Source organism: Citrus clementina, unplaced genomic scaffold (genome assembly GCF_000493195.1).
Source record: "Citrus clementina cultivar Clemenules unplaced genomic scaffold, Citrus_clementina_v1.0 scaffold_4, whole genome shotgun sequence".
NCBI classification, from domain to species: domain Eukaryota; kingdom Viridiplantae; phylum Streptophyta; class Magnoliopsida; order Sapindales; family Rutaceae; genus Citrus; species Citrus x clementina.
In genome coordinates this window covers 23,591,401-23,615,033 of record NW_006262274.1, presented here as the reverse complement: position 1 = coordinate 23,615,033, position 23,633 = coordinate 23,591,401, and the positions used below count along the sequence as shown (strand labels likewise).

The 23,633-nt window shown below is 35.8% G+C and overlaps 6 protein-coding genes across 10 annotated transcripts; 3 read left to right on the top strand and 3 right to left on the bottom strand.

Moving 5' to 3' along the window:
• The first annotated feature begins 1,013 nt into the window (after positions 1 to 1,013).
• Positions 1,014 to 3,033, top strand: LOC18045162 (pentatricopeptide repeat-containing protein At2g02750). The gene has a single exon (XM_006438568.2). The coding sequence runs from the start codon at positions 1,164 to 1,166 to the stop codon at positions 3,018 to 3,020; it is 1,857 nt and encodes a 618-aa protein (XP_006438631.2). The 5' UTR covers positions 1,014 to 1,163; the 3' UTR covers positions 3,021 to 3,033.
• On the bottom strand, positions 3,013 to 5,974 carry LOC18045161 (SNF1-related protein kinase regulatory subunit gamma-1-like). Of its 3 annotated transcripts, none has more exons than XM_024185841.1 (6): positions 5,844 to 5,974; positions 5,096 to 5,379; positions 4,518 to 4,960; positions 3,998 to 4,264; positions 3,737 to 3,909; positions 3,013 to 3,420 (listed from the first exon to the last, which is right to left on the bottom strand). In XM_024185841.1, exons 2-6 carry the CDS (start codon positions 5,262 to 5,264, stop codon positions 3,138 to 3,140), a joined length of 1,335 nt encoding a protein of 444 aa, XP_024041609.1. In that variant the 5' UTR covers positions 5,265 to 5,379; positions 5,844 to 5,974; the 3' UTR covers positions 3,013 to 3,137. The 3 variants fall into 3 exon arrangements, with proteins under 3 accessions (XP_024041609.1, XP_024041608.1, XP_006438630.1); XM_024185840.1 differs by having other exon boundaries at positions 5,096 to 5,374; XM_006438567.2 differs by having other exon boundaries at positions 5,096 to 5,266.
• LOC18045160 (eukaryotic translation initiation factor 3 subunit H) lies at positions 5,793 to 7,396 on the top strand. Its single transcript, XM_006438566.2, has 2 exons — positions 5,793 to 5,977; positions 6,345 to 7,396. Exons 1-2 carry the CDS (start codon positions 5,793 to 5,795, stop codon positions 7,369 to 7,371), a joined length of 1,212 nt encoding a protein of 403 aa, XP_006438629.2. The 3' UTR covers positions 7,372 to 7,396.
• A 1,047-nt stretch (positions 7,397 to 8,443) lies between these two features.
• On the bottom strand, positions 8,444 to 11,836 carry LOC18045159 (probable WRKY transcription factor 36). 2 transcript variants are annotated; one of them, XM_024186409.1, is made up of 4 exons: positions 11,689 to 11,836; positions 10,201 to 10,755; positions 9,904 to 10,017; positions 8,444 to 9,395 (listed from the first exon to the last, which is right to left on the bottom strand). In XM_024186409.1, the coding sequence occupies exons 1-4, from the start codon at positions 11,812 to 11,814 to the stop codon at positions 8,487 to 8,489; spliced, it is 1,704 nt and encodes a 567-aa protein (XP_024042177.1). In that variant the 5' UTR covers positions 11,815 to 11,836; the 3' UTR covers positions 8,444 to 8,486. The 2 variants fall into 2 exon arrangements, with proteins under 2 accessions (XP_024042177.1, XP_024042178.1); XM_024186410.1 differs by having other exon boundaries at positions 10,201 to 10,572.
• Positions 11,837 to 15,384: 3,548 nt separating this feature from the next.
• LOC18045158 (single-stranded DNA-binding protein WHY1, chloroplastic) lies at positions 15,385 to 18,866 on the bottom strand. The gene is made up of 7 exons (XM_006438564.2): positions 18,593 to 18,866; positions 18,358 to 18,458; positions 18,099 to 18,191; positions 17,382 to 17,476; positions 17,217 to 17,290; positions 16,660 to 16,748; positions 15,385 to 15,975 (listed from the first exon to the last, which is right to left on the bottom strand). The coding sequence occupies exons 1-7, from the start codon at positions 18,822 to 18,824 to the stop codon at positions 15,856 to 15,858; spliced, it is 804 nt and encodes a 267-aa protein (XP_006438627.1). The 5' UTR covers positions 18,825 to 18,866; the 3' UTR covers positions 15,385 to 15,855.
• Positions 18,867 to 19,060: 194 nt separating this feature from the next.
• Positions 19,061 to 23,501, top strand: LOC18045157. Of its 2 annotated transcripts, XM_006438562.2 has the most exons (8): positions 19,061 to 19,300; positions 19,410 to 19,465; positions 20,808 to 20,970; positions 21,171 to 21,259; positions 21,594 to 21,726; positions 21,979 to 22,071; positions 22,778 to 22,880; positions 23,031 to 23,501. In XM_006438562.2, the coding sequence occupies exons 1-8, from the start codon at positions 19,139 to 19,141 to the stop codon at positions 23,444 to 23,446; spliced, it is 1,215 nt and encodes a 404-aa protein (XP_006438625.1). In that variant the 5' UTR covers positions 19,061 to 19,138; the 3' UTR covers positions 23,447 to 23,501. The 2 variants fall into 2 exon arrangements, with proteins under 2 accessions (XP_006438625.1, XP_024041659.1); XM_024185891.1 differs by lacking the exon at positions 21,979 to 22,071.
• Positions 23,502 to 23,633: the final 132 nt, after the last annotated feature.

Here is a 23,633-nt window from a genome sequence, read left to right as displayed (position 1 = left end):
TATGGACCAAAAATCAACAAGAATAATCTCTGATTGGGTCCAATCTTAAGGCTTAAAATACTCGGAAAGTCAAAATTTGAGTTTTAACACCAAATGAAGTTAGTAACTCAAAGCTAGTAACTCAAAAAGTTAGTAACTCAAAAAAAAAAAAAAAGTTAGTAACTCAAAGCTCTGAACAGAAGCCGCTAGTGTCCCAATAGTACATAGATATGGCCAAGGGGCCGAACGGTACGAGGCACGACACAGCATGAGCACGTCTCGGTGGAGCACACGACATGGCACGACACACACGTGAGTTGGGCCGAGCTTAGAATTTTAGGCACGTAAGCCTAAAAAGTATAGTACGATTAGAGATAAACTAAAGCACAGTACACAAAAAAGCTCACAAAGCACGTTTCACTTTTTTTTTTAATGAAAGTAAACTTAAAATTTTATGATTTTACAAATAACTTGAAATTAGATATTTTAATATATTTTATTAGAGCAAGTTTTAAATTTTATTTAATTCTTAATTTAAAAAACCATTATGATTGATTTATGTTTATAATTTATTAAATAAATAATTGATATCATGATTGTAATAAATAAAATTATAAATATCATGATTTTATAAATATATATTAATATTATTATGAATTATGATCTACAACTCTATGTAATTCGAGGTTAACAATTAAGTTAGCCCTTAAGAAAAATTTATTATTATTGTTGTTGTTAAGTATTAAAAAAAATTTAATATCATATGGTCAAATTTAATAATTAATATTACAATATCTTACTATTATTAGTTTATTATTATTGAATATAGACTTAAGTTTTAAATTTTTGATTTTATTAAATTTAAATAAATGCATATGGACCAAAAAAAATATATAGACTTAAAAAATTATGTTAATAACTTGGCAAACATTCTTAAAAAAACAAAAAAAACTCAATGAACTTTTTATCTTAAGCTGACACGGTTCAAAATATGACACGTGTGGGCATAACATAAGTGGCAGTGCTATGTCGGATTGAGCTCAAATAAAAACAAAATTAGACATAGCACGTAGTAGATAGTAAACATAACACGGCACGAGTATTTGCCAGGTCCAGTAGTACCAGCCTCAGTCGCCTGGGTTTAAAAGACAAAAGCTGATCATTGGGTTCCTCCATACCATCACATGAAAACCCAAACCCAAATTCCAAAACTAATAACAAATGGCTTCTACAAAGAAGCACTTTCTTTATACTCACAACAGCACTCTGCTTCTTTGCCTCCTCACAAATTCACTTTCCCTCCTCTGTTCAAGGTATGCGCCAAGCTCAAATCATCAATTCAAGGCCAAATCCTACATGCCCATCTCATCAAAACTGGGTTTTCATCAGAGATTCACGCCGCTACAGCTCTCACTGACATGTACATGAAACTTAATTTAGTCAGCGACGCGCTCAAAGTGTTCAATGAAATGCCTGATTGGAACTTGGCGTCACTGAACGCAGCAATATCCGGGTTTTCTCAAAACGGCTATGTTCGAGAAGCTCTGAGGGTGTTTAAAGAAGCGGTGGTTGAAGTGTTTAGGCCCAATTCTGTAACTGTTGCTAGCGCGTTGTCTGCCTGTGAGAGCCTCGATCATGGCTTGCAAATGCATTGTTTGGCGATAAAGTTGGGCGTGGAGATGGATGTATATGTGGCAACTTCATTGGTGACAATCTATTCGAATTTTAAAGAAATAGCTGTTGCTACTCGAGTGTTTGGAGAGACACCTGGGAAGAACATAGTGAGTTATAATGCCTTCTTTACTGGACTTTTGAATAATGGAGTTCCTTTAGTAGTATTAAAAGTGTTCAAGGACATGAAGGAGTGTTTAAGTGACGAACCCAATTCGGTTACGTTCATTTCTGTTATTTCTGCATGTGCAAGTCTGTTATATCTTCAGTTTGGCAGACAGGTGCATGGGCTTACACTGAAAATTGAGAAGCAATCTGATACTATGGTTGGTACTGCACTTGTTGATATGTATTTAAAATGTGGCCGTTTGCCTTGTGCTCACAATGTATTCCAAAAATTGAAGGGGAGCAGAAATATTCTGACATGGAATACGATGATAGCTGGAATGATGTTAAATGGTCGAAGTGAGAAGGCCATGGAGTTGTTTGAAGGGTTAGCACATGAAGGATTTAAACCTGATCCAGCAACTTGGAATTCAATGATTAGTGGGTTTTCTCAGCTTGGGATGAGATTTGAAGCTTTTAAGTTATTTGAAAAAATGCAGTCAACTGGAATGGTCCCAAGTTTAAAGTGCGTCACAAGTGTTTTATCAGCTTGTGCAGACTTATCTGCTCTGAAGCTTGGGAAAGAGACTCATGGGCATGCTATTAGAGCTGATTTAAACAAGGATGAGTCCATGGCTACAGCTCTTATTTCGATGTATATGAAATGTGGGCAGCCTTCTTGGGCACGAAGATTTTTTGACCAATTCGAGATAAAACCTGATGATCCTGCATTTTGGAATGCAATGATCTCTGGATACGGAAGGAATGGAGAGTATGAGTCTGCTGTTGAAATTTTTGACCTAATGCAGCAAGAGAAGGTAAAACCAAATTCAGCATCTTTTGTTGCCGTCCTATCTGCCTGCGGTCATGCTGGCCACGTTGACAAAGCATTGCAAATTTTTACAATGATGGATGATGACTTTGGCTTGAAACCAAAGCAAGAGCATTTTGGTTGCATGGTTGATCTTTTAGGTCGATCTGGAAGGCTAGATGAAGCTCGAGAATTAATAAGAGAACTGCCAGAGCCTACTGTTTCCATCTACCATTCTCTTCTTGGTGCTTGTTGGTGTCACTTAAATTCTGATTTGGGAGAAGAAATGGCCATGAAGCTTCAAGAGATGGAGCCAGAAAACCCTACTCCTTTTGTGATTTTGTCCAACATATATGCTGGATTGGGAAGGTGGGAGGATGTGGGAAGGATTAGGCAGATGATAAATGATAGACAGTTGACAAAACTCCCCGGTATTTCAGCTGGAATTACATGAAAAAACAGTACATGTATTGTTAATAACTGAGAGTAATACGATTCGTCTTTGTTCGCAGCCAAATTGATTACACCGCGAGTTTATTCAAGCTATCAGAGATCTTCTATAACAAAAATCTCACTGGTTCAACAGATCTTTGACCGAAAACCCAAAGTAGTTGTCCAAATGGTTAGGTGGTTCGAAGATGAAGCAAGAGATTACATCTCTGAGTGTAATTACACCAACAACTTCAGCTTCCTCGCCAGCTACCACATAGATTCTGTGAACAGACTTGGAAGCAAGACTGTGGATCACACTGCCGAGAGTTGACTCCAGCTTGCATGTTATTGGTGGGATGACTTTCCCAGAATCTGGGGTGGTTGGTACCACAGCATTCATGAAATCTCTGACTGTAAGCTGCCTGAAAGTGAAACAAAAATTATGATAGGAACTTGATTGCACCATCAGGTCTTCAATGGCATATGCTCTACAAAAATGGCTTAGGTAATGATCAATTAAAATGCATTGATTCATGCGTCTCAATAATTTGCTGTATGTAACAATTCATTAGATTCTAGTCTCATTAATAGTTTAACCTCATTGTTCTCATTTTTACTTCACTTCAGTAATTCATTCTTGTTCTTATTTGGACAAAGCAGTTTGTAATTGCTCATAGACAGAGACTGATCATAATTCAGTTTGGATGTTTGCATACAGGTTTGAACATTGCATCCTACCTGAAATTGGAGAAGAGTTCTGGTTTGAGCAGCAAGTGTCTGATATCTCTTATGCTTACATTTCCCACAATTTTCTTTTGTTGTCCCTCTACGACTGGAATGCCACCAATATTGTTATCTTTCATCCGTTTGAAAGCTTCCAGAATCAGTTCATTGCTCTGTATGGTAATAACCTGGCCAAGAAGACAACATGAGTGAAATTCTAGAATCAAATGGTAAGCTAGGATATATTATATTATGAGGTATTCACGATATTTTTACCTCATCAGAAGACATGAACGGAAGCCCTAGATCAGAAATAGGTTGTGAAGCAATAATGTCAAACCAGTCCCTTCCTTTGCATCCTTCCAGACCCTGAACAACTGCTGATTGAGTAATGTAGTTCTCAATATCAGGCGTGCCTGGTTCAATGATAGGTACATTTCTCAACCTATATTTTGAGAGCAGCAGTAAGACGCTCAGCATAGAACCATCTGTTGCAACTGGAAGGAAAGGTGCCCAGCGATAGGACTTAATTATTGACCTCACCTGAAAGACATGATGTAATATCAATTCAACATGGGTAAAAGATGGAGAGCACTTTCTATTGTCCCTTTTATAGTGGGGATTTTTAACCTCACACATGAAATATTGGACTGCCTGTATCAAGAGTCCTATAAGCTGAGTACGAGGTTATGCTACAGAGGAGGAAGAACTAAATTATTCAAAATTGACTAAAATGCATCAATGGAGACCAAGCGAACTGGACCCTGTATATGACCTCTTTGCTGAACTAACTTACTGTAGCCGACTTGAAAGGTTCTTCTTGAAGGATAACTTTGTAAAAATCCTCATGTAGTCTATCAGCAGCCGTGGGAGCATCTTTTCCTGCCCCTTTTTCTGCAGCTAGACCACCAGCCACAGCAGCACCTGCTGCAGCAACAGTTAGCCCAGCAACTGCAGCAGGACCTGTCATGCCCAATGCTAGTGCTCCAAGAGCACCAACTGTTCCAGTACCTACACCAGCAGCTGTTGCAGTGCCCACTGAGAAGGCAGCAGCAGCAAGTTCTGCAGTCTCTAACACCCAAAGAATGATTGCTGAGTAATCTACAATCCCTAGGTACCTTTCCTTCCAATCCGAACTAGATGGTGCGTCTGGGATTTTCACAGGAGCAGACAAAATGTTGCATTCTGATAGAATCTTCACAGCATCAGGAATGGTTGTGTCTGCCATAATTTCAATCACTACAAAAGTCGGGTGCAAAACATCTTTTTGTAAGTTAGGGACTCCCTTAGGTATAAAAAGTGCATGAACCTGTGAGGAAATAGTAAGCAATGAAGTCGTGAGGAAATAGTAAGCAATGAAGTAACTGCTATCACCTCTGCCTCCTGGAACATTTGGGAAAGATAGAACTGGAATCCTTGCAAATGCAGCTGTTAAAGTCTCCTGTAATGAATGCGGTAATTTTTTCCTCGACTGTATGGCCTCAAAATAAGCATCACAGCTAGAAAGTTTTGAAACTTCCTTGGCCTCTTCTGCTTGAGCCATGCCTTCACTCAATGGGTTGATAAAATTCTTGTTACTCACTCAATGGGTTGATAAAGTTCTTATTACCCTCTACTTAATTGAATGTTTCTTTCTCGACAACAAGATAATCACTGCACTAAAATACACTTAATTGAATATTTCTTTCTGAAGAACAAGATATTTGCTATGCTAAATATACTTAAATTGTTGGGTACATGCTTGGAGTAATTGAGTTGATATGTATGTCTCTAAGTTCGTTGTATGCGCATAAGTTAGATCAAGGTTCAGAAGTGTATGATTGTGTTTATGGCATAAAATGCATGTTTAAAGTCTTGACTACACAGTGAAGAAAAAACAACTCAACCTTTTCATCCCAAATAAAAATATATGTTATCATAAGAATTCAATGAATAACATCTGAAATAGAATCATGCTTAATAAGAACAAACGTTTATGCATATTGATAACCGGAGGAAATATTCATTTGAATCCAATGCTAAAATCTGTTGACACTGGCTTCATCGTAAATCAAGATCATGATTCATAGTAATGGCGAATGACATATCACTACGATGCACTTCAGATCGAATCGAAACATACCTGTTCGTAGAAACTTGTGTTAAGAATCTTGATTGGGTCCCCTTCCTGCAGCCACCACGCATTCAGTTAAGCTGTTTCCATATATGCATGGGGCGGCGTGGCTTTGCCACGTGCAGGCAATGGACACGTTTCTGGTATTTTGATAACCAAGTGTAAAGACTAAAGAGTGACCTAGGTAGTTTGGTCAAGTCAAGGAAGCAGTCCCGTTGGGCCCAGTCACTACGCAATTCATATGGGCCTATTCTTCATTGGCAGTCGAAGCCCACTTCTATCCTTATTCAATCTTGCGTGCTATACAAAATAAAAAATAATATTTTTATTTTTTACTAAATAAAAAAAAAAACTAAAATTAATGCTCAATAGGGAAATCTAAATCGAAACGGAAATACAGTTTGTATAATTTAGATTTGAATCTAAATCAAACTTTATACTAGTTTTTATATAAAAGAGAAACTTTCCTAGGTTTTTTCATGTACAAGGTGCATAACTTACCATCATCAGCATAGCAATGGCTGCGTCTTTTCTCCAAGCTGCAGCATCAACAGAAAAGGTTAATGCTCCACCCGCTCTCCAAGTTGTTCAGATTGAGGGACTCGTTTTACTCAAAATAATCAAACACTGCAAGGACTTGTCACCCTCTTTGGTTACCGGTCAACTTCTTGGACTAGACATTGGTACCGTTCTTGAAGTCACCAACTGCTTCCCTTTCCCAAATCATCAGCAGGAGAATGATATCGATCAAGAGACTGATGATATCGGTGCTAATTACCAGCTTGATATGATGAGTTGCCTGAGAGATGCTAATGTGGACAGCAACGTTGTTGGGTGGTACCAATCAACGCCGCCAGGAGACTGTTTCCAATCGGTGGAATTTATAGAGACTTTTATGAACTACAAGGAGAATATTGGAAAATGTGTGTGCATAATTTGCGACCCTTCAAGGTCGAATATCCAAGGCGGCTTGGCGGGTCTCAAGGCTTTGAAGCTTTCTGATACTTTCTTGGAGCTTTACCGCAATGGGAATTTTAGTGGGGAGAGTTTGAGGGATAAAAATATATCATGGGCTGATGTTTTTGAGGAAATTACGATAAGAGTCTCAAATTCTGCACTCGTTAGCGCCTTTATGAGTACGCTGGAACCTGATAGAGTCACTGATCAGAGTGATCATGACCGCTTGCAAATATCAAGCAAGCCTCTTTTGGAGAGTAATGTGGAGTTTTTGATTCGATGCATGGATGATTTGTCAATGGAACAAAAGAAGTTGAAATTTTATTTCAAGGACGTGACTCGTCAGCAAGCGTGGGTTCAAGAGAGAAGGGATGAGAATGAGGCACGTAAAGCTGCTGGAGAAGATCCTTTGCCGGAGGACGATTCTTCAAATCCTTTCTTTAAGCCAATTCCCGAGCCGTCCAGATTGGAAAGCTTGCTCATAACCAATCGAATTGCCGACTATTGCAACCAGATTCATCAGGTTGCCGGACATAGCTTCAGCAGATTGTCTTTGATAATGGCTTTGCATGATGATTGATCATGCAATTAGACCTTTTACATATATTGCGGTACCTTATTCCAAGTTTAATTGTTCTACTTTTAATTAACTTTATTTGGTTTGACAATGAGAATAAATTTTATTTTTAAAGTTAGAGCTGTTTGTTATGATGATTATATCTAGAGCAGTACAGTTGATATTTAGAAGGCAAGTTTAGAAATTTTTGCTTTTCAAGTCGTTCATCCAGTGACGTCGCTACTGACCTTTTTAGTAGGGCAGTATTAATCGATTGACCAGTGCCAATTTTATCGAATAACAGTCAATTTCGGTTGAATTAACCCTTTAATTATTTGTTGCAATCAATTACCGTACAGCATGCGGAAGGCAAATGCCCATGGTTAATTATTTACCAAGGTTTTGTGCTTTTTCATCTTGCTAATGGATTTCAAAGATTTCTAAGCATTTAGGATTAATGATATGAAGCGAACAAAAGGTACGTGTATTATGCACGACTAAAACTAAGATACAAGGTAAAAAGGTGCACTTGCAATCCATAAGTACATTAAAGAAAACATATATTAGTAAGATATTCTTAATTTTTTTTAAAATTAATTTAATCTTACGTACCACCATCCTCTTTTATCTACACACACTGCATAATGACTTTTTCTCATTTGATCTATGAGTTTTTACCACGATCCTTTTATAAATATTTTTACTACATAACGACTTTCTCACTTGATATTTGTTTAGTTTTTTTTTTCTTTTAAGCAAAATATAATTAGATAAGAAAGTGAAAATAACTTAATTAAGAACAAATTAATTTTGGGTGTTATAATGTATACTCTTCATCTGTTAGAAATATATATCTTTCAACGCTATCTAACAAGAAATATAACAAACATGAGAGTATACATATATATTAAAGGATTTGATTGTGAGTTGAGCCGAGCTCTATTTATTCTACCGTTATTGATAATTATCGAAAAAAATTAAATCTTAACCTACACTCTGTTAAACACAAAACATAAAGTAAAAAATTGCATGAGAGTGCAAATTACCAGAAATATGTACTAGCCAGCTTGGTCCTAATTAAACAAGATGGGTCCACACTGGTTAGTTTTCCTTTGTTCTTTCTCTATCGGCAGGGCTAGTTATATCTTAACATGGTCTTTGACTTCAACTGGAGACCCTAAAGCAGTCTTAGACGCAGAAAATGGCGGTGAATTAAGTGGGAAAATAGACACAGCAGGTTGCTGATGAGTAGATGAGGGCAAGTACTTGTCCAAAAGGCTAGATGCAAACCCTAGAGTACCATTCTGGGCTGATGAGTCGGCAGCCGATTTTATTGAAAAATTAGGTTTACCCCACTTCATATCCAAGCTAGAACTCTCACCTGGGCCTCCAACATTCTGCTGACCGATGTATGACGAGATCGCAGCTGCTAATGCCGATTGGAAATTAGGGTTCGAAGTGATAATTTTCGTTGTAGCAGCTATAGTACTTTCTGTGAGAGACTGTACTTGAGGAATAGGAGGAGGAGTACGCGGGTTGTTCATCGTTTGCATATATGGTTTGTAAATATGTTCTTGAGCTGGTTGCTTTCCCAGATAATTCTCATAATTATTGGAATAGCCACTGCTCCAAGAAGTTTGTAGAGAATTTGTAGAAAATGGGGAGGAAAAATTGAGAGACGTCGATGAAGAATTATATCTTGGAGCTGAAGAAGAAAGCCTATTGAAATGAGAGAAAGTGGCTGGTGCTGTGAGATCAAGAACGATAGTTGGGTGAGCATTGGTGTTTGAGATAGAAGAGCTAGAGAAATTAAGTTGATCATGTGGTCTTGCATTTTCGGAGAAAATGAAGTTCAATCCGTGGAGGTTGGGTGGAGTAGACGCGGAAACTGAGGTTCCAAGTTGTGAGGTTGATGAACGGCATTGTAGCATGGAAGCAGCGGCAGATGTGGTGGAAGCCATGGCTGTGGCCGAAATTGGAAGTGGGTGGTTATGTGTACCTTCGTAGGTAGTGATCAAGATGGACATGTCCTCATGCCATCTTTGTACCTGAAACATACATACATACATACATATATATATATATATATATATATATATATATATATATATATATATATATATATATATATGTTAGATAAGGTTAAATCAAAAATCAGTATAACGGTAATGAATGATAGAATCACATTATATATATTGAGAAATTCTTTCTTGTTCGTAAAGATGATATATGTTTCAGACATATTTCAAAAATTTTAATATAATTATTAGATTACAATAATAATGAATTTCTTAAATTTATTTCATATATAATTAGTTTCTTTAATAATTATTATTATCAGATTCATAAGCTTCTAAAAATAAATTCTCAAGTAAATGAATAAATGATAACACATTGACCTTTTCTTTTTTTTGGGGGGGTGGTGGGTTAAATGTTAGGTAAGCATGCATGTAGTTTTATAATATCTAAGAAATCAAGCGAAGTGAAAGGGCATGCTGATAGAAATTCATTGTATCAAGAGTTTCAACTAAAGTGGGCAGCAAACAATTAATGTACCTGTTTTCTGACAGGGCAAGTTGGAGAGATTGTGCAACGGTAGTATGCCCGAGGGCATGGATTCCCTTTGGCTATTTTTTGTCCATATTTTCTCCATTGGCATCCATCATTCATCTATGCAGATAAAAATCCATGTAGGCAAAATAATGACATTAATATTAATTTAATTTGTCACTTAATAGAACATCTTTAATTTGTTCTATGTCAATATTATGTAATTGTAACACGAAACATCTTAATTTAATCTTGAAGTATTTTCTTTGTTGGAACTAAGAGGTTTAATATATATATACTTACTGTTGGGGTGTCGCATCTAGCTCTAACAGAAACCCTAGCTTTCTTTAGCTGGGCCTTTTGGAAGACCTCTTCATCTTGATCATCACTTCTCTTACTCTTGATATTAATCTTGCTTGGCGACCATATCTCAGTTGGCTCCTGTTCCTTCAATTGTTCACAAGTAGTATTTGCAGGGCTCGGACGATTCTCAGATTCTCTTGAATTACTACTAAACTCAAATCTGCTGCAGTCCAACCCAAGTGCAAGCCCTTCTTTATCGTTCTTTTCATGCCCATCACTCAAATTATTGCAAATCTTTTTCTCATCCTTCTTAGGCTGCGCTGATGTTCTCCCAAGGCTAAGCAAAACGAGTTCATCAACTTCTTCATTTTCCTGATCATGATGTGTAGAAATTTTATCTTTAGACTTTTGAGCTTCTTCTTGCTGAAGAATATCTAAGAAATGCGATTGTAAAGACTGATAATCCTTCGCCATTTTTGATAACGACAGCTTTAACTTTTCGTTTTCTTCTCTAATCTCTCCAACTTTGGTTTTAACTGATTTCAGCTTCTCCTCCTATATTGATCGGCAACAACAAATTAAAGCCTAACTAAAACTCTGTGTACATATATAGTTCAGGTTAACTATAATCAAGAAATTAATTAAAAGGTTGTCCAATTTCCACTTGTTTCGATTCCAGTTGACTTAGTCAGCCTTCTGGAATGGCTTTATAATACATCTAGTCCTCAGTGATCAGATATATCATGGTTTAGGTTTAATCATGCCAATATTATTGGCTGCCAATTTGGAATTAGAAAAGTTGCTTATTCATTGGACGGTATATATACGCTAGCTTGATCGGTGCCCACGTTTACAGCTAGGGTTCTTTGAAAATTAAAGCTCAGTTACAAGCCTTCGAATGTTCGTTTTTCTTAACAACTTAATTAATTAATAACAAAGTTAACGTATAAGTTTAATTTCCTTTGACAAACAAGTTTTGTATTAAATATACCAACAGAAACTTTAGTTCGTTTTATACAAAAGCTCTCGATCAGCAACGGCACATGCAATTAAATTCGCTACTAATATAACTATTTTGAGATGTGATTTTTAAAAAATTATAATTCTTTTGTTTTACATATAAAATGCTAAAATCCTAGTATCAGCTATAATTAAATATGCAGCATTATATCAAGCAAAAATATGAATGGGAATCTAAGGTTCAAGGTTCATGATTATATGAAGTTTTATGGACTAAAACCATAAGGTTCAAGGTTCATGATTATATGAAGTTTTATGGACTAAAACCATAGCTAAAAACATCTAAGAAAGAAAATAATTAAAAGATGCAGGGCAAAGAAGAATTATTTGATGATAAAACACAAAATTAATCGATTTGTTGACGAAAGAACTGCTTCTGTTGAGAAGTATTTGCTTCAAAAAGAAAAAAAAAAGAAAAAAAGAAAAAAAAATGAACAGCTAGCTACCTAGGTTAAAGTAGATGATCACCTTTTGAATTTTTGCATGAATATGAACATGAACATCATCTTCTGCTTCTTCTTCACCAATATTTTCCTTTGTTTCTTCCTCTTCACAAGCTTTTCCAAAAAGAGACTTTTCCTTCCTATTCTCCATTGCCTTTCTTGACTTTCTTTTATTTCTAACACGCTTTGCCAATATATCTTTAATTCATTATGGAAACTTGGCTTCTTATATATAAAGAATAAAGGCCTCAAGATTTTGACTTTCTATATTAAAATTCCGAACACCAGCCGTGGTTACTTTTTTTCTTTTTTTTTAATTGTCAAACAGCCCATATGCACACCCGTAGAAGCAACATTAATTCAAAATTTCACGTTTAATATTCAATACATTAATTAGAAGAAAAAAAAAGGAAAAATTTTCAACGTTCCATGTTCATGAAATACGATGTGAATTATGGTCAAAGTTCATGTGCCCTCAATTTGACTCCAGTGACGATTTGGGGAGGGGTCCTTCCATTGCAGTACAGTGCTTAAACGACTATGAGATAGCAGTCCAATTTGGGTGCCACGCCAGCTGATGAAGCGAAAGTTGCGCTTCCTTTGACCATAGACACTCTAGATGCTGCTGATGTGGCGTTTTTTCATGCATGGAAATTAGAATCTGCATATTGATATACTTTTTAGTTGAGTTTAGGGCACTATACGTGTTATTATTATTATTATTTTCTGAAGGGACATAATTATATTAAGTTGAAATAGCTGTTTAGACAAGAAAAACTAATCCTCTTTGATCGAGTTCATTTCTTGTAATTGGTGTGGGGGGTCAGAAAGGTTGTCAAAGCCATAAGAAATCAATTGAAATACAATTTGTATCATACAAATCGCACGGCGTTTGAGCTTTGAAAAAGGTCTTAAATGGCGTGTTTGGCTCTGTTCAAACTTCAAATCACTTATATTTAATTATTTCCCGGCTCTTTGATTATGATTGAAAAATTGAAAATTACCTCAACTGTAGGACCGTTTCCAAACGATTAGTTATAATGGGTTGCACAACTAATAATTGACCTTCCATTAGTAAATTGAACTATAAATATACTTTTCTTTTTTTCTTTTTAGAGTCTGAATAAGGATGAGAAATTTTATCCAGTAAATACCAACCCTTGTCTCTTATCATTCACAAATCGCTTTACCACGACCTGCTCAACTATGTCCAAAAAGCTTAAAATTTTGAAAAAACCCAGTCAGCAGTTCAAATTAATTATTTGTTGAACTATAAAAATGATTTCCATTAGATAAAGATATAAATATAAAGGCAAACAAATGTAAGGTGAATTTAAGGGAAAAAAAAAAAAGAGAGAAAAAGGAAATTCCTGATCCAACAGGGCATTGTGATAATCTAGTGAGTTATCTCAACTACTAGAGCTATTGCCATTTCAATCTTTTAAGAGCCAATATCAATGAATCCATCCACGTTCCTTCCAACATTTTTTTAAGGTTTTTTTTTTCCCCCATAATTTTAGAATCAGAGTCTGCAACTTGCACAAATTGTTTTAATTTTATAGCAATTAATGTTATTGTAAGAATGTTGCACGTCTACAATTATATATATATATATATATAGACACATATGCATATAGATACACATATACATATACATATATGTATGTATGTATGTATGTTAAAATTATGTATAAAAGATGTCAATTGATAATTAGAGAGTGTTATGTTATAGAATGGACGGTGAAAAACTATAGGAAAGGTGGCTGAGAGCTAGTTCTTTCTATTGGTTTCATTATCTTATATTAATTTGTCAACATCAGGGATGCACTAAGTCTACGAGGACTTAGAATATTAGATGCATAGGTCATAAGATGTTTAGTTGAGAATTTGGAAAAGGAAAAAAATTCAACAGTAGCTCTCAACGCAAAAAAAAAAAAAAAAAAAAAAAGTAAATAGAGTCCTCAAATTAAAGAAATTTGAGAACCGACACATTGAAAGATTCAGCAGGTCTTTACATAGATTTTAAATATACATTTTCAGCAATCAGCTCTCTTGACCAAAAGTTGTCTTCATATACGTGTAATACTTTTCCTGTTGCTTCTTATTTCGATATATCGTTGCTAGTTTCAATTATATGCGGTGCGCACGTACACACACACACACACACGAAAGAAGCATAATATCAAGATCAAATTCACAATGATCTTTTGAATTTGAATACATCACCTTAATATCATATATATAGAGCTAAAACATAGCATCTCTAGTCCTTACAGTTAAGACATGCATTGAAACTTGAAAGCTATATATTATGGTTTCACATTCATGATATATTTAGTGATTATAATCTCTCTCCTGATTTATTAATGTTTTTCTCTGACCTTTTAAAGATGTTATTCTGCCATGTAGTTCTTAATTAATAATAGTTTATGATAGATCTTGGTCCTAAGGGTGCCTAGAAACATGCCATGAAATGGGTTCCAAGCAATGGAAACCTCCAAAAGCATAAGCAAGAAAGCTCCTTGATTTAACTTCATCTTCGTCTTAAGTCAATGATGCATACTCGATTATAGCTAGCTATATTGTTACACTTCATTTAAGCATTTTCATATTCTTTTTAATATAATTCTTAGCTCATACAATCTAAAAGATCAACTTTCATTAATAAATAAATCGTATACGCTGCTGGAGCCTGTCGACAGCTAAATATATCAACACTATTTTGAAGGTCCACATGCGATTCCAGTAACCGGAAACTCATAGATCTCAAGTGTAAACAAAACCAAGTGATTATTATTTAACTTTAAGTCAATGATGCTGATCTAAGTTGTTGAAAGTAAGTATCCTCATCTTCGCTCAGGGTTTATCTAAAACTTCATCAGCATTTTAAATTAAAAGTTAATTGCATCTTAATGAACTTGATTGGATCTATTATTATCATCATATCACCCACTACAAATCTGCACCCTACCCTTCTGTTTGTTTTCGTCAAGTCTATATAACATATGGTCATAACAGTTGATATATATGTTCATGGAGGTCTATATATTCCTTTTCAGTGTTCAGACTATTATCATAGAGGTCCATATCACTATTAGAGTTTGCTGAGTGTGTAATTTGATATTAACATTAATAAAGATAGAAAAATTTTAATTCACTTTAAAAAACACAAGGACCAACAAAAAAATTGATGTCCCAATAAACAGTATATTTTGTCCAAGGAGTTGCATCAATTCTCTCTGTGCTATCTCATAACTCCAATGAACATATGGTTCAAAATATGTAAACTAGCAGCCCATACGTCAGTTGGAAAAGGCACCAACATTCAACATAGGTAGGTTTACCAAACTAACCTAAGTCATTTATTAATTTAGAGTCGATATAATACAATATTCTCATGACGTTTCCTGAATTAAAATGTAATTAACGAGTCTATAATTCAGTGAGATCAGTACAGCCAATAAGCAAATGATTAGGAATCAGTTATACTATTATTAACTCAATAACTAGAGCTGTGCATCCCCACTCCAAGCTACAATATATAAGTTGTAAATGTCAACTAGTTCAGTTTATCCATTTGATCGACTGCCGCCCTGTCACTGATCATCTTTGCTTCAAGTACTACTGTCCATAACTACTTTGAAATTGTCAAAAAAGCATTTTTCAAATTGCCAAATCATTTGCAATTTCGTCTTGCTTTTCCACTGTAAAATAAGCAAACAACACAGGATTTATCTAAGATACGCTTAAAATGCATTATGGGAACATGTTATTATTGTCTACAAGGAGGACCAGTATTATCGATTGTGCAGATGGTCTAGAAGTTTCAAAAGATCTGTTGTTGAATTTCCACTCCACATAGTGATATGAAGCGCCAACACAGACCACAACATCAATCCTGCTTCAGAATAAAACAATTCAATCCTATTTCAGAATAAAACAAATCTTAACTTCTTACACAAGGTTGCTTCCAACCAGCTAACTTGTAAGTAGTTGTCAAACATACAACATCTTTACAAACAGCAAATGATTGGCCCTTCATCCTCCCATTACAGCAGTAAAAACATGGAAACACTGGACGTAAACAAAACTTTTGGGAGGATTTCTACCATAAAAATGCACATCATGAAAGGGCTTAATCAGGTCAAAAACCCATCATTGCACCTTGATTTCAGGAATGCCTCCTCTGCCACTACCTGTTCCATTCATAGTCTCCTCCATATCTGGGATTGGCATTATTTGTTCGGGCTGTATCATCAGCTCTTATGGTGCTTGCATAGGCATGCCAACCTAAGAGGTATGGCAAGATAAACTGCAGAGAATAAGAGTCAAAATGCATTATAAACAACTAATGAAGGTTAAAAACGGTGTGCCACAACTCTAAACTCTTACTCTACACTGTGTCACTGTCAATAAGAACTCGCTAATGTTGGTGTTTCTATTCACAAACTCAATAAACCTTGTCAATTTGACCCCATTTTAATAAGCTTATCTACTCTCTATTAGCCCTGTAGAACCCCACCTATGGTGTGGATTATCTCGTGACAATTTCTTGTAAGCGGAGTTATAAGCAACAACAAGCAAAAACATGTTAGAAATGAAGTTTAATTGATCTCTAATCCATCAATCTTTCCAGGGAAATTACATGTTAACATGGCTGCCAAAGACTACAAAGTTCTTCATTTGAGAGAAAACTCATTTACCCGAACAAATATTGGTCACACATGTCAAATCACTTCAGTTAGAAGTTAGGACCAACCAGCAAGTTTTCTCTATTTCCTTATTTCTCTGCTACAGTATCAAATTATCAATCAATTATAGAGGTTACTGGATGTAGTTGATTAGACGGTGATGAATCTAAACTGATAGAAATCTCCCTTACGAATAGTTTTTGAAGTACTATGATTTTCAAAAGCATCCTAAGATCATAGGCAAATCCATATCTTTCTTTGCCATTAAATACACCCAGAGAGATAGAGAGGAGAGCACATCATACGTTGAAAGCTGAGACAAGGACTGTGTACTCTGCTCTGGTAACTGGAATGTAAATGCTCTCATCCAAATTGATAAGCTTGTTTTGAACACCTTCAAATAGAGGCCATAACACAAATCAGAAAGAAGGAAAACTTATATATATATCGATCAACTTTCCAGCATATATTCAAGTTATAACTTCAGAAATGTTAATTTATCACCTTCTGACCGCTGGGTAGAAATGCGATTTAGTAGACAAAGGTATTAACAATTTTGTTCAGGTATGACAAAAAATTGGGTCAGATTTGGAGAGGAGAACAAGAACCATTCAACAGTGAAAATAAGCCAACCACAAACAACTTATAGCTACACAGGACATATTTATTCTTTGACAAGTGTGACATATCTTTACAGCATAACACTTCACATGATTCTAATTTTATGATGTCTAGAACAGGAAAAATTTTGCCAGGCAAGGATCTGCAAATTCCATAAATCACAAATTATCATATATCTTATCATCAAAGAGCAGATAGTCTTCCAAATTCACTGCCAAGAGTTCAAGGAAAAGAGCATTACTGAGGTTAAAGAAGTGGCCAGAGCCATCTGGAAGTGGCTCCACCTTCAACACCTTCCTGACCTTGCCTTCCTCACTACATAGTATGAAACTTCAATTAGAATCTATATTGAAATAACACAACAATTATAGTATGCAAGAGAGCTCATCTCTACTCCTGATGTTACCTTTTTCCCTTAAAAGGATCATGGAAAAATTCACATGATTCTCTAGCACCAAGGGCAACTAAACTTCCAATCTCCGTCACCGACAGTGAGAATACCTAGAGACATGCAAAAACATACATTCACACAAATGAGAAATTGGTTTCACCAAATTCAACAGCAAACTTGATCATGAATCTAGGAGGGGGACAAAAAAAAATCGCTTTTTGGTTATATTTCTAAACATGACGTGGAATATTCACATAAGAAAACAGAAAAAGTACCCAGTTTATTACCACGCTTAAAATTTAGAAGCACAAATAGTGACCAAACATCAAGGAACTGCTTCAACCATTAACCAAGTTTGGATCTGAAACAATTACATCTGAGTCTGACCCAATTGTGAAATTGTCAATGCTGATCCATCAAATTAAATGCTAAATCTGAAAACCCAGAGCGGTCTAAATCAACAGTTTTAAAGCAAAGCTTTTCATTCATTTCTTCATAAAACTTCAAGTAATCACTTACAAGTTCACAATAAAAGCATGGTGCTTTAGACAAAATATCAGCCAGCATCACATTCTCTAAACAAACAGTAAATTCTATTTCTTGAATAAAAATCCAGTAAATTCTATCCTTAAAGATTCCAGTAAACTCTAACATGTAAAAATATTGAAATTTCCAGAACAGTCATTTCTTGTACTATTTTTATCCTCCTTCCCCCAGCTTCAGAGTGATTACCTGCTTTCTGCTCCAATCATATTGTCGAACACCAGCAGCAGGAGCAAACTGTAGCATCACGAAACCTTCTCTGGATAGTTTAACTGCCCCTGACTGCAATTCAACAATCACAAGCAAGCAATCAAAATTTTTAACCAACGAAAAAATAAAATAAAATCCAATCACCATAAACACATATGGCATAACTTAACAAACACATTCTTAAAATGAAAAAAATAATTTATCTTTTTGTAAAGGCAAACTTGAAGGTAGGCATTACATCTAAAGACACAAATTCCGGTCCTCTAGGCTCCACCGTAAGGGCTGCCTTCCCTTTGTAAATCGAATGACCCACATAAACCCTCGTCGGCAACGTTCCAACTGTACACATGAAACAAAAATCCACACACGTACTGAAAGTTTAAAAGTTTACAGTTTATTTGGCTACTGAAACATTTGGGGAACAGAAAAAAGTACCAAAAAGTTTTTTTTTTTTTTTTGCCACAATCACTCACCAGCAACGTCTGTTGGAGCATATGAGGAGTTGCTAGGGCTGGCGCTGAAACTCTTTTGTTCATAGTACTCTGACTGGCGGCATTTAACATAAAGTTTCTTCTTTTTGATTGAGGTACTTTCAGTTACAGAAAAGGAACCAAAGCCGTTGCCTTTTGAATTGGATAAAGAATGAAAAGGGCATAGTTTAGGGTTGAGGGTTTGCGAAGATAGACACTGAAGCTGCAACATCATTTCAATTTTTGCGAGCGTCGAAAATACCGGGATTAGAAGTTTGGAGAACTTAAAAAGGATGAGAAATGATATCCTGGTCCACGGTCCATGCTAATAACACTGTACTGTGTTAATAAAGAGACGCCACGTTGACGATATTTATTTGCAGACGTGGACTCCGCTTATGCTAATCTGCCTCGTCGTTCATCGCACAAGACACACAACCGAAATGAAAATTATAACAGCAGGCTTACTTGTCCATTTTACAACCACATATATTAGAAATCCCATGATTACACAACCTTCCGTCTGTCGAATTGAAGGATTCATGAAAGATGTCGTCAATTTGTTGTTCTTTTGGAGTCATTGTGACTCCTTTGAGGCACAAAGACAAACGTTTCTTGGTTTTATATCACTCCAAGAGAAGAGTCAGCTTCAGTCCTTGCTCTATGAGTTCAACTAATGATGATTCAGTTGCAGTGCCCAAACAAAACCAGGCATGGAAATCACCTAATATGTTCTGTTTCTGAATTTAACACTTCATGTTTTGTTTCCGCACATATTTCTTTAGTGCTTACTACTTCTTCTGTTTCTTGTGATTGACAGTTGGGTTATGATCCTTCAGAGGAGCTACTTGGGCTCGGGGTTGATTTAAAGCCAAGGTTTATGCTCTTGTTCTTAAATAGTTTTATTTCTTTCATCTCATCAAAATGTGAACTTATTCTTGCATTTGGAACATCCTTATTGTAAATACATAATTTGTTTGCTAACAATTGTTTGGCGTAGTTCATGCCGTTTCTGTTTTCACACTTATAAAATTAGGCCTTTTTTTAGACCTTTATTTTTGTCGCCTTTCCTTTCCCCCTAATGCAGAGAGGATTTTACTCTATTTCTGATAGTGATATTGCCTACTCATTTTATTTTAGTTTACTGGTGTTCCAAATCAAGAGTAGGTTCCAAAATTTTACCTTCTTTTTCCATTGTCACTTTGAAGCACATGATAAGTGTTGGTGCAAATTTTGTCCCAACTTGTCTCATCACTTTCTTAGGTGATGAGAATGTCCTTGTCTAGTGATACTCTACAAACACAAGAAAATGATTAAAGGACCGGCTTTGCTGGCGTAAACCCTCCGACTGGCAAGTCAGTCATTGAATCTTTAGAAATATAAATTTAGAGAGAAAGAAAACTAGAGAGAGAAAGTCAGCATTTGCCCTCTTGAATCCCTTTTTTTCTTACCTTTTAGTGAGAATGAGGGGCATATGTATAGGCGAAGTTAATTTGACATGAGTCTTAGGTACTTTGATGGCAAGTGTCATTGTTCTTGTGACATTTGGCTACACTTGTCTTCTTGTGTCCATGTTGATTGACACATATGCAAACTTGTCTACGGATTAAAGGAAGAAGCGTTTTATTCTTAGGTTATTTTTACCAAGACTTTGGGATTGTAGGAACCTTGGCCCTTAGGAGGTTTGTCTAGGATAGGAGCTTAGGACCTGGGCATTTTTTGGGCTTTGAAATCTTACCTCCTAGTTGATTTATCATAGGTGGTTTGTCTTAGGATAGGAGCTTAAAACCTCGGCTCCTTTTGGGCTTTGAAGCCTTGCCACCGAGTTGATTTATCTTAGGACGTTTATCGATTTCTTCATGGGCTTTATAGGGACTGAATTTATTTGGGCCCTAACTGGGCTTATTCTATTTTTGGTCCAACAATAAGGATTGTGTGTCATTCAGGTTTATGGTTCTGCCTTATTTCATCAAGGGTATTAAAACAAGATAGAGTTTTATAATTCTGCCTAAATAATCATTTCTATCATCTTGTTATTTAAGACTTTCTAGTAGGTTATAAATCGACATATCTGGGCATTGTAGCATTTCTTGGTTTTTCTTAGCCGCTGCAGCTCTCTTCCATTCATGAAATGCTAATCAATAGCATTTCTTGGTTTTTCTGGTCTTCTCACCGACAGAAATGGGTATGTTGTCTAATATAAGAATATGTATTTCAGGAATGCAGCACCTAGCACACCAAAACCAAGGTCCTGGTTTGGTCCAAATGGTCAGTATATCAGAGAGCTTCCTTGCCCTAGTTGTAGGGGAAGAGGTTATACTCCATGTGTGGAGTGTGGAATAGAAAGAACCCGCTCAGATTGCTCTTTATGTAATGGAAAGGTACATGCTTATTCAAACCTCAGTGTTGGTCCCTTGTGAGTTCCCATTCTCTTGTCTTGTTTCTGTTGTATTCTCAAGGGAGTTCTAAATCAAATTATTATATTGATTAGGAAACATATAATTATTCATCTTTCCTTGTAAGATTTTTTTTTTTTTCATTTTTTACTGTTATTGCTGCCAATATTTTTCACTTATGACAGGGTATAATGACATGCCATCAATGCTCAGGGGATTGCGTCATATGGGAAGAGTCAATTGATGAGCAACCATGGGAGAACGCTCACTCAGTGTAACTTCTTAATATCCTGCTTTTTCATACTTCTTGGTCATCTAATTCAAAATTTTCACTCTCGTTGGTCTTAGTAGCCTTCACCTTTATTACGTCAAATTTTCTCTTCCTTATGTGATCACCAAACAAATGATCATCCATCTACAATCTCGTATTCAGTTTGAATTCTTTTAATGGTTTATGTAGTGTAAAACCTTGTAATTTCACTAGCTTATTGAAGGCTTGAAGTCTTCATATCATAGTCCATTCATTTTTTGAGTGTATGTTACTTCTGAAAAGAAATATCTTTCTTCCTCTCCATTTTATTTATTTATAACCCTGTCCTTTTGTCCAGTTCTCCCCTCAAAGTGAAGGAAGATGATGAAGTAGACAACTTAGAGATAAAAGTGGGTGTGAAGAAAAAATCAAAGCGTGTCTACCATTCACCACCTCCTGAAGTTGGACTGAAGATCAGCCGATCCCTAAAAGTTAGTTGGCTGCTCTAATTGTATTTATCAAGTTATGTAGTAAACGTTACATGGTATCTTTTGCATATAAATGCATGCCATTACCGTACAACGTCAAAATCCTGTTATTGTTACACTTGTGCTAGTGCTAAGTTTTGTACATACATATGCTTTACATATGTTTACTCTTGAATGTTATCTTTATAGAGTGGTAAGGACTTCTGTATATTGTCCATTGAATTTAATCTTCCTTATTTAGTTGGATGATTGCAGAGTCTTAATGCCAAAACTGGACTATTTACTAAGAGAATGAAAATTATCCATCGTGATCCTAAGCTGCATGCACAGAGAGTGGCTGCAATTAAGGTATGGAATGTTATGATTTGCATTTCTAGAATTTTATGGTTGTGTGAGAATGGATAACTTCATTTGTCTTGATATCTTAAACTATGAACATACGCCATTTGGATAAATAATCACAAAAATAACTTCCATCAATTTCTATGCCTGTCATATTCCAACAGAGACTTAGTAAACAACATATTGTTTTGCAGTAAGTTTATTTTGAATGAAAACTACTAATGTCTTCAATAAGAGGTGTTTTAGTATTCAATTATACCTCTTTTTACTGGTGATGGTTTCTTTTTGGGGTTTTAGGAGTAATAAAGATAATTTCAATCCTCTTTGTCTGGGATGATATCTTCCCTAACACATTGAGGTGATAAAGATGATATCATGGCTCAACATCAGGAATGGCTAGATATCAAGGAAATTTGTGAATCTTCAAGATTCATTTCAATATCTGAGTTTTGAATCTTTGAATCTAAGAGTTGGGGGATATACAAGGAAATGGATTGTCTTCATATTAATGATTTGAATACGTCAGATTTCTGCTTCTGTGATGGCTCTCAATTTTAAATTTATTTCTCAGTTGAAATGTAAAGTCTGAGATTATGAAAAAACTTCTAGTATAATTATGGGTAACCTGAAACTGAAAATGTATTCAACCATTAATTTCTGACATAATTGAAACAAGGAATGTCCTAACTCCTACTTGTTGCCTTTCATCTAGAAAGCAAAAGGTACTGCTGCTGCAAGAAAACATGCTTCTGAAACTCTGAAAGCTTTCTTTAGTGACCCAGAGAATCGTCAGAAGCGAAGTATTGCCATGAAAGGTGAGCTCATGTGCTCCTTAAATCGTCAGAAGTGGACTGTTGTCCTCTGCTTCCTGAGCTTATGCAAGTATCATGCTTTGGCGGTATTGCTGCTTTTTATTTTCCCTTTTTTCATCTGGATATCAACTGACTTTCATCTTGATGATGCAGGAGTAAGGTTTTACTGCAAGCACTGTGGACGAGAGGGGCATAGGAAATTCTACTGTCCAGAACTTAAGGATGGCTTGACGGATAGAGGGTTCAAATGTCGGTTGTGTGGAGAAAGAGGGCATAACAGAAGAACCTGTCCAAAATCAAGGTTGAGCTATCACAATGGTACAGTTAGTAAGCATCATCGATGCCAAATATGCCGTCAAAGGGGCCATAATCGCAGGACATGCCCTCAGGTAACTGGGGAAAAGCGGCATGATAGTAATGGCCAAAAACACATTCCCACTTCTGCAAGTAAAACATGCACTTGCCGGTTTTGTGGAGAAAAAGGACATAATATAAGGACATGTCCCCGTAGAAATTTGGAGCAGCTGAAGTCTGAAGAAGCTAGCCAACAAGCTTCTTCATTTACGTAGATTGTACTAGGAACAGTTGATTGAACTATGGAATCTTGTTCTTGTGTAAGTCTCACTTTTGGGGTGTGAACTTTATATAGTGCATGGTTCAAGTATCAAAACGAGAAATTCTTTTTTTTTTTCGATTGATAGACACTAATGGTTATAATTAAATAAAAAAAATTAGCCTAATTACACCATAAACTAT

What these genes read in the sequence shown, in the direction of transcription:
- LOC18045158 (XM_006438564.2), bottom strand. Translation starts at nt 18,824, where the DNA reads ATGATGTTGCAGCTTCAGTGTCTATCTTCGCAAACCCTCAACCCTAAA. An exon ending in CGGAATTTGTGTCTTTAGAT is followed by an intron (nt 18,192 to 18,357) that starts GTAATGCCTACC and finishes GTTGAATTGCAG; the next exon opens with TCAGGGGCAGTTAAACTATC. An exon ending in GATCCTTTTAAGGGAAAAAG is followed by an intron (nt 17,291 to 17,381) that starts GTAACATCAGGA and finishes CATACTATGTAG; the next exon opens with TGAGGAAGGCAAGGTCAGGA.
- LOC18045162 (XM_006438568.2), top strand. Translation starts at nt 1,164, where the DNA reads ATGAAAACCCAAACCCAAATTCCAAAACTAATAACAAATGGCTTCTAC.
- LOC18045157 (XM_006438562.2), top strand. Translation starts at nt 19,139, where the DNA reads ATGTCGTCAATTTGTTGTTCTTTTGGAGTCATTGTGACTCCTTTGAGG. An exon ending in AGAGAGTGGCTGCAATTAAG is followed by an intron (nt 22,072 to 22,777) that starts GTATGGAATGTT and finishes CCTTTCATCTAG; the next exon opens with AAAGCAAAAGGTACTGCTGC. An exon ending in GCGAAGTATTGCCATGAAAG is followed by an intron (nt 22,881 to 23,030) that starts GTGAGCTCATGT and finishes TTGATGATGCAG; the next exon opens with GAGTAAGGTTTTACTGCAAG.
- LOC18045160 (XM_006438566.2), top strand. Translation starts at nt 5,793, where the DNA reads ATGGCGAATGACATATCACTACGATGCACTTCAGATCGAATCGAAACA. An exon ending in AGGCAATGGACACGTTTCTG is followed by an intron (nt 5,978 to 6,344) that starts GTATTTTGATAA and finishes TACCATCATCAG; the next exon opens with CATAGCAATGGCTGCGTCTT.
- LOC18045161 (XM_024185841.1), bottom strand. Translation starts at nt 5,264, where the DNA reads ATGGCTCAAGCAGAAGAGGCCAAGGAAGTTTCAAAACTTTCTAGCTGT. An exon ending in AAATGTTCCAGGAGGCAGAG is followed by an intron (nt 4,961 to 5,095) that starts GTGATAGCAGTT and finishes CGACTTTTGTAG; the next exon opens with TGATTGAAATTATGGCAGAC. An exon ending in CGTTCATGTCTTCTGATGAG is followed by an intron (nt 3,910 to 3,997) that starts GTAAAAATATCG and finishes CTTCTTGGCCAG; the next exon opens with GTTATTACCATACAGAGCAA.
- LOC18045159 (XM_024186409.1), bottom strand. Translation starts at nt 11,814, where the DNA reads ATGGAGAATAGGAAGGAAAAGTCTCTTTTTGGAAAAGCTTGTGAAGAG. An exon ending in TTCATGCAAAAATTCAAAAG is followed by an intron (nt 10,756 to 11,688) that starts GTGATCATCTAC and finishes CGATCAATATAG; the next exon opens with GAGGAGAAGCTGAAATCAGT. An exon ending in CTTGCCCTGTCAGAAAACAG is followed by an intron (nt 9,396 to 9,903) that starts GTACATTAATTG and finishes TGTATGTTTCAG; the next exon opens with GTACAAAGATGGCATGAGGA.